We start from the raw sequence: 9,190 nt of genomic DNA on the forward strand, positions 1-9,190 counted from the left end.
AAAAAAAAAAAGAAAGAATACAAGGGCATATAGAAAGGGTTTCCAATTAAATAAGGTGTTGCCTAGGAAATAATTACAAGAAATCTTCGAAACCGAAATCCAAAGAGAAACATGAAACCTCACCAATGACCAAACCTCACTAGGGTCCCTTTCCACACCACGAAACTCTTTATCGTTTCTCTCCCCCAAAGATCTCACAATAACGTACACCTAAGTAAGAATGTGCAGTATGCTTTTGTGAAACCTTCAACACATGAACAAATAATAGAGTTTCTACTCTTGGATACTTTTCTGTAAAACTTACTCTGAAACTAATTAACTGTGCTAGCTAAAAGTGAGCAAATATTTATTAAGTCGTTGAATCCACCTGTGAAATAGTTGTTCACCAAGATTCATTGATTGACTTTGGGCTATATGCAGGTTGTATTGAAGGAAAGCAAAAATTCCCATGGAGGATTAGACTATCCATAGCAAGTGGAATAGCAAAGGGTCTGGGTTTTTTATACCAAAGATCAAATACAGAAGACTCCATTCCACATGGGAATTTAAAACTTTCAAACATTCTCTTGAACGAAAACAATGAACCACAAATCAGCGAATATGGGATCACAAAGTTTCTTGACCCAAAGAGAGTTCATCTTCTTTCCTCCAAGACGTATACGGCCCCGGAGAAAAAGCTATCAGAGAAAGGTGACGTGTATAGCTTTGGAATCATATTACTTGAATTGTTAACGGGAAAAATGGTAGCAAAAGATGGGATCAATCTCCCTAAATGGGTGAGAGCCAAGGTAAGAGAAGAGTGGACCTGTGAAGTGTTTGATGAGGAAGTTGCTCGAAATGCAGAAAAATGGGCGTTTTCTGTTCTACTTGTTGCCTTAGATTGTGTCTCTCATTACCCTGAAGGAAGGCCAACCATAGCTGAGGCTCTGAAAAAGATAGAGGAAGTAGTGAAGGTAGTGGAAGATTGTGAACAACGCATTTCACCTTTGTCTTCTGATTTTGGCTCTCCTGGGTCTTGTCGCTAGTACATCTATATACACACATAGATAGTATTTTTGTTTCCTTACCAGGCCCGTTTTGGTTCATGTCGAACTTGAACCGTTATTTATTACTAAGTACCCTTGTGATGTACAATATGGGATGATAGGTTTAAAGGTTCATCGATACTACAGTTTTCTATTGTCATTTGTTTCATCATTATTGAAAACATTTCTTGCCAACTTTGTTTTGTATTTTAATAGAGATGTGAACTTTTAGTTTTTGGTTGAGATTATAATATTTGAGTTAGTTGATGTTTCAGGTTAACTCTTTGTTATTAAGTTATCAGGTTAACTCTTATCAAGTTAATAGATCATGTGAAAGGGGAAATATGATTCATATGTATGTATATGTTACTATTGAATTTTGGATGTTCAACTCAAACACAAACGCAATGAAGGGTTTGTTTAAAGAAAACGATGAGGGAGGAAGCTTATTGGAAAAAATAGGTGAATTTCAAGAATTTCATTAGTTCTTGTATTGGAGTCAGAACTAAACTACTGGAGGAAGAAGAGATGTATTGGCATCTAACATTTTCATGAGAATTGGTTGTGACAGGGATAAAAGCACGAAGTGGTTCCATTGTAAAGCGTGGATGTGACAGCGGAAGAATATGATTCAATGGTCATAAATGGACCAGTTAGCATGCTTTTTGAAACTCGTTAGAGTAATTTTTCTTGGTACTTATTGACCAAGGCAACCACCGAGATTTGTATAAAAAGTTAACATTTTCAACTTACGTTCAAACTATCAATTTTTTTGGATTTTTTCGGTGGAATCTCGACTAGGATGAGGATCAGATCTTTCCAAAATTTAAAATCATAGTGCCAAATATTACCGAATTTGGAGAAATTTGAAAAAATAATTGGTAAATTCATGTAGATAATCAATAAATCAATCTAGAAATTCGTGGAAACATAAATTGGGTGTAAGATTTCCAAGATTATGCAAAATTTTATGAGGTTTGAGAAATATTACAAGAGAAAATTTGAAAAGAGGTCAAAGTTGGTATAAGATTTGGAAAGCATAATATTTGAAAAAAATTATGTGAATTTCGGTATTCATCCCGAGAAAAATTTCACTGAGAAAGTCTGTTCTCTATGTTCATCCTAGGCAAAATTGTATCGAGAAAACTCAAAAGAATCGATAATCAGATAGGGTCTGACGAGTTTCCTACCTTATTTTATCAAATTTATTGGGATGTGGTTGGTTTGGCTATTGTGGCGGAATGTCCAAACATCTTGAAACAACGTCAATCTGCTAGAGGCTAGAAATGCTACTGGTATAGCCCTCATTCCTAAGGTACCATATCATCGCTCTGTTTTTTATTATCGGCCAATTAGCTTAGGTAATGGTTGAAGGGATCGAATCTCGTGCGGAAGAGATTGATCATCTATGCTTTTAATTATTATTTTAAAAAATATAATACAGAGAAGATTAAACATCTAAACTAAGCATGCTTTTACTATGAAGAACTTCAAGAAAACAGAACATACCTTTAAAGACAACTCTTCAATCTTCTCCAATTTTTCACTATGTTCACGATCTCTTCAATCACGAACTTAGACATTACCGCCAAATCTTCACCGTTATTCTCAGGTAAGGACTTGGTTTGTTGGAATTTCTTTTGGAATACAAAAGGAAGTAGTAAAAACTACAAAGAATCTCTCTCTCAGAGAGAGAATTGAGAGCGTGTACGAGAATTCTACCAACTCCCAGCAAGATGCAGAAGTTAATCTCTACATAATGAGTGACTGGAATTAAATCCCCTCAACCCACTCCCACCAACTCTCCTGTAAACGCAGAAGAGTTATTATTTAACTTATTAAATTTAATTAAATTTAATTAAATAGTTATTAATTAATTCAATTAATTAATTTTAATTTAATAACATATATTTAATTAAATAATTCAAATGTATTTTTCTCTCATAATCTATAGTTTTAATGTATATTCCATTTTCACTAAATATAACCTATAGTTTTAATATGAATCTCATTCATATTATTTAATATTTAATTCTTATTGAAATATATTATTCTCTCAAATCATGTTCCCTTATAATTTCAATTAAAATTCTTCCAAAACTAAACAATCCTTGTTTTATCCTTAGTGAGCCAGCAAAAGGACCTAATAGACCTACAAATTAGAAGCTTAAATGATTTGAGATTAATTTATTAAACTCTTTAAATAATCAACATTCATTAATTATGGGCTATGAAGCACAAACACAGATACAACTACACCATACGGATACGAAGATTCGTCAATTTATAAAAAATCTAAGATATGGATACATCTAAGGATGCGTCATTTTTTTTATATTTTTTAATATATATATTTCTAAAAAACGAGGATACTGATACGTCAAAGATACATTTTCTTTTTCTTTTAAAAAAAATCTAAGATATAGATAAATTTAGCATACAAATTTAAAATAATAGCACAAAATAGAATACAAACACTGAAATACAATACAAAACAAAAATAACATCTAAGATGTTGAAGTACAATAGTTAATAAAATACAATAGAAAAGTGACTCATATTGCAAAGAAGAAGAAGAAGAAGATTAGAGGGAGAAGTATGAAGATAAACGACGAACTTCTTCATTGAATTGTTGAAGATATCTAAATGGTTTATATTTTGGTGGACTTTATGGGGACTCAAATGTGAAGATAGAGATTAGATGATTCTAGTCTAGGGTTTGGACCGTTATTTATTTATTTTTTCTTTTAGTTTTGGATTCGAGTAATGAGCTTTTTAACTAGATTGCCTAGTTTTAGATTGGGAAATATTAGATGAGTTGTTTGTCTTTCTTCTTTAAAAAAAAAGTACGTGTAGAAATAGATACGTCAAATCGCGTGTCAGATATGTATATGAGAAGTATCTAGAAGTATCGGTATCTAATACGGATTCTTTGCCTCACATGAAGTATCTGTGCTTCATAAATTATGGGTCACTCCACTAAAGACCCATAATTACATTATATGCACTATAGAATATTTCTATGTCCATGGATATAACTAGTACAAGTAAGTCGATCCTTCGTGAGTCGTTTGCAATTACAGTAGGTCAAATTACCATTTTACTCCTGTAATTACCTTTTCTCTTCAAGTTCCACTGATCCTCTAATGAATAATCTATTTATAGTCCAACTATAAACAAAATCCTTTTCGAGTCAATGAGAGGGAGGGATCTCATTGTTCAAGACCTGGATTCAGCATTTAAGGGACCAACTCATCTACTTTACCTAAAAGTCAGGAATGATCGAATTCCATCTTGTGCAGCTATGTTCCTAGCTCCTCACTTGGTCGTGTCCCCAAAGTGGTAGGCTTATTGAATCAACAATTATGGCCCCTTTCACCCATATAAATCAAAAGACAAGCTCTCACAGGCAAGAGTCCATATCTCACTTAGGATTGAGATCGAGTTACATATGGTCATCCTATGAAATATTAATCTCTTCAGTCAATAGTATTATAAAGAGAGATTAATTATTTCACAGTTTGGTCTTATACAAACTCTTTGTATAGGATATCCTCACTTGCATGTCTATAAATGAACAAATTGGATCAAATCATTTGTAACACTTACAAAGTCAGACGTATCCATAGCAACCTTCCAACTTTATCCATATACTATATATCTTTTAGGTTATTACTTGAATATGATCCACCTGTATGTCAACCACGTACTGTTCAAGTTACATTAAATAACCTTGGATCTTAGTTTATTAAATTGAGTTATACAAATCTAATGGAAAAATAAAATAGCATCTTATTTTATTAAATAAATGAATTTTGTTTATACATTACAAATTACAAGATTTAGAGCATAAACCCCAAAAATGTTAAATATAAATTGGTCTCTAAGGTATTGGCCAATAGAATGAAAGGAATTCTGAAAACGGTGGCCTCTAAGTTCCAATTGGCTTTTGCGTTGAGTCGGGCACTAATAACTTCATTATATGAAATAGAAGAGGTTGGGGTTTGATGGGTCAGTGGCGTTAAAACTTGATATGAGTAAGGCTACAACCAGATTTTATGGTCTTTTATTAAGCATATTATGAAACGTTTAGGCTTTGTTGGTGGTTTGGTTAACTTAATTAAGGATTGTATTTCTACGCCCTTTTTTGTTACACTTATTAACTGTTGGGGTTGATGCCCTAAACTCTTGTTGGGTCCTGTAGTTTATAAACACTGTATTGAATAAATGCTTGTGATGTAATAATATATGATATTTTCTTCACTATTGTCTATGAAATATGAGATATTTTATTTTCTTTACCACAAACCAATAAACTAAGATCCCTTGTTGTCGTTGTAACTTAAGCATGTATGTGGAGACATACAGGTGGATCATGCCTTAAGTGATAACCAAAATGGTCTGTAGTATATACATATAGGAGGGAAACCTTATCCTGGTGGCATTACAAATGCGACCCACTTTGTAGAACAGTTACAAGTGTTGTGACTTGCTACAGTGACCATTTGAAGGTGAGAATGGTCCCATGAAATCAATGCCCCAGACGTCAAACAACTTCGTGTCCAAGTGGGTAGAAGCAGTAGCATGCACCGCAAGCGATGCGGCGGTAGTCTCCAAATTCCTGTAGAAAAATATTTTCACTTGTTTTGGCACTCCACGTACCATAATAAGTGACAAAGGCTCCCACTTTTTCAATTACCTCATCAATCTGCTGATCAAATATAATATCCTCCACAAAGTGGACACCGCATACCATTCACAGACGAATGGTCAAGTTGAAGTGTCCAACCAGGAAATTAAGTTGATATTGGAGAAGGTGGTAAAGCCTTCGCGAAGAGACTGAGCAACAAAGATGGATGATGCGCTGTGGGCATACAGGACAACCTACAAAACACCGATAGGCATGTCTTCATATGTTTTGGTGTTTGGGAAAGCATGTCATTTACAACTGGTTGGAGCACAAAGCGTTGTGGGTGGTGAAGAAACTTAACTTCGACTTAAAAGCAGCAGAGGAAGCAAGAAAACTCCAATTGGTCAAGCTTGATGAGTGGAGAACGTATGCTTATGAAAATGCCAAAATTTACAAAGAACAAGCAAAACGTTGGCATGAAAACCAGCTATGCGGAAAAAATATCCACGTCGGACAAAAGATCTAACTTTTCAATTCACAGTTACAGCTCTTTCTCGAAAAATTAAAGTTGTGCTGGTCTGGACCCTTTATAATTAAAGAAATATTCCCGCATGGTGCGGTTGAGCTAATTAATGAGGAAGGGACCTGTACATTCAAGGTTAATGGGCAAAGAGTCAAGGCATATTGTGGGGGTGATTTTCATCGAGAAAAGACCTCTGTAGACCTGAGAAATCCGGAATGAAGGAAATTGAGTAGCCCATACGTTGGCATGCGACAGAAAATCATTTGGGGCGCAAGTTTTCTAAAGTATCCTTTTTCTTACTTATGATTTATGAACTCTCACTACTATGATGTTATTTCAAATATCGTTTAATCTATCTTCATTTTACATCTTTATATCTCTTTAAAAAAAAAAAGAGAGAATTTTTGTTAACTTCGTTTTTTTTATTTGACCCTTTCGATGTTTTTCTTTGCAAACGATCGAGGTAAATGATTGCGGAGGCGATACACGAAAACACAACTATTTAATTTTTTCACCACAATCCAAAGAAAGTAGATCGTTGCAAAGCAGGATGCATCAAATAATGCGGGCGAAAACGCAAATTTGGGGGTTGTATCTTTCCTTGACTTTATTCCAAATTTTGCACTATCGCATCGCATTTTAATTTTAAAAATCCTATCACCGTATCCTTTTTGGTTACCGCAATCATTTAACATAAATCAATTTAGTAAGTCATCGCATGATTTCTCTTTGCCAATTATGATTTCAATGATGAAACATATGCTTCTATTTTTTCGTATACACTAGAGTCAACTTAATTTTAGGACAGTCACCTCATGAAATATTTCTAGAAGTTAGTGGTCTGCTAGCTTTCTTTCAAACTGACCATTTACAAACTTCCTAAGAACATCGCATGACTTCTTTCAATCTTTTGGCAATAAGGACATTGCCGCATTTTAAATTTGAGGGTGCGGTATTCATTTTCGACCTTACTATTTTTAGCCTTGCTTATTAAAACAAAGGAAAAAAATCATAACATTGTGATCGGATCCTACTCTTAGTTGGATGTTCGTATGACACACGTGGGAGCAAGCCAAAACGAAGGTAGGAATCGTGATCAACGCATAAATAAATGACTGCAACTCCGTTGCGAAATGGGCATGAGCTTAGTTTGTAAAAGAGCGCCTTGCTTGTAATTGGATGTCCGCATGACACACGTGGGGGCAAGCCAAAATTAAGGCGAGGCACTTGGATCAGCGCAAGGTTAGAGAAAAAAAAATAATGTCTAAAATACGCAAGGGTAAAAAAATCATTTAACACCCTAGTGAAAAAGTTTTTTTTGAAATAAATCATGCGATGTCCTGGAATCTAGTAAAGTCTTTTTGAAGATTAAACTTGTGGTCCCTAAATTTTAGAATTTGAATAAGGCATCATTGAGAAATCTAGGAAAAGAGATTGTGGTTGACTTTCTAAAGGAAATCTTTAGCTTATGCTGGAGGACAAGCATTGTTTAAATTTGGGGGTGCGGTATTCATTTTCGACCTTGCTGTTTTTAGCCTTGCTTATTTAAAAAAGTTAAAAATCATAACGTTGCAATCAGATCCTACTCGTAATTGGATGTCCGCATGACACACGTTGGGGAAAGCCAAAACGAAGGTAGGAATCGTGATGGGAAATGCGTTATTTTATACGGTGATCAAATGAAATGCAAGGAATTGAAAGGAATTGCAGTGATAAAATGAAAAGAATTGCAGTGATGGGTTGTGTAACAAGTTTTCTCAGCAGAATACAAGTATAAATCCTACTGAGTTTCCTGGTAAGTCCAGGGTCAAACTCTGGGACTAAGGAAAAGAATATGCGGTAATAATTTTTAACATGACTTTGCGGTAACCAATAAATCAAAGAGTTGTTGGGTTGTTGTTTGCTGTTGGTTCCAAGAAAAGTGTATTTTAAGTGGTCAGGAAGAAGTTTTAGTTCGAGCATTGGCGGCTCCTCTAAAGATGGGAGCGTCGGTTTTGTCTACCGCTCATCTAGACTTAGCGGCTCAATTCTTCTTATATTCTTGCTCAATGCGTGGACCTCACAGACTTGGTCCATTTTTAGCTCCTCTTCTTTAGGCAATTGAATCGAATCAATAAGTTGACAAGACTCCACATCATCTAGGAACTTTAATGCATTGATCACATTGAATTTAACTTCTTGATTATTCGCACGCATAGTAAGTTCCCCTTTGTGCACATCTATTTAAACCTTTCCAGTAGCAAGAAATGGGCGTCCAAGGATGATTGCGACATCCCGATCAACTTCATAGTCTAAGATGATAAAGTCCTTCGGAAATATAAACTTATCAATCATTACTATAACACCTTAAACTTTTTCTTTAGGATACGTGATAGACCTATCTGCAGGAATGTATCAACAAGCAGTAGAAGCAACAAGGATAAATATGCACTTTAATTCATTAATTTTGGTAGAAACTAAAGCATGCTCATACTAAAACATAAGGATTTCAAGTCATACCTTTGTAGAACTTCTTCAAATCTTGATTTTCGGCTGCAAACTTCTCCAAATCTTATTCTAGACTACCTCAAGATCTTCCCCACTATTCTCTTAGAGCTTTAGATTGAGTTGTGGGACTCAAAATAAGCTTGAATGAAGGGAATTTGGAGAATAGCTCACTGCTAAAACCCACTTGAAGAATACCTTATTCAACACGAATTTTTCAGCAAAAATTCTATAGATTGCATCCATCAATTCCACTTCAATCTTCTCAATATATTGCAGACTATCATGCAAAGAAGATGGTTGCATGAGATGCAACTCATGCTTGGAGTTATTGAAGCCAAAAATTGGTGGAAAATTCCATTTTTTTTTTGTTTTTCTAAATTTTTCAATTTTCAAATTTGATTTAAAAAATCAAAAATATTATTAATTTTAAAATTAATTTCGTAAATTAATTTTCTTAATAAAATTAATAAATAATTATTTAAACAATTTTAATAATTTTAATTAATTTAATATCAAATATTAAAT

The 9,190-nt window shown here is 34.2% G+C and overlaps 1 protein-coding gene across 2 annotated transcripts in view; it reads left to right on the forward strand.

The window, feature by feature from the left end:
• LOC120086465 (probable leucine-rich repeat receptor-like protein kinase At1g68400) overlaps positions 1 to 1,273 on the forward strand; it is a 3,365-nt gene extending 2,092 nt beyond the window's left edge. For both annotated transcript variants that reach the window (XM_039043138.1, XM_039043137.1), the window contains exon 3: positions 421 to 1,273. In XM_039043138.1, coding sequence (XP_038899066.1) covers positions 421 to 1,025 — 605 coding nt within the window. In that variant the 3' untranslated portion in view covers positions 1,026 to 1,273. The remainder of the gene's footprint in view (positions 1 to 420) is intronic.
• Positions 1,274 to 9,190: the final 7,917 nt, after the last annotated feature.

The sequence above is a fragment of the Benincasa hispida genome, chromosome 9 (genome assembly GCF_009727055.1).
Source record: "Benincasa hispida cultivar B227 chromosome 9, ASM972705v1, whole genome shotgun sequence".
NCBI lineage: Eukaryota > Viridiplantae > Streptophyta > Magnoliopsida > Cucurbitales > Cucurbitaceae > Benincasa > Benincasa hispida.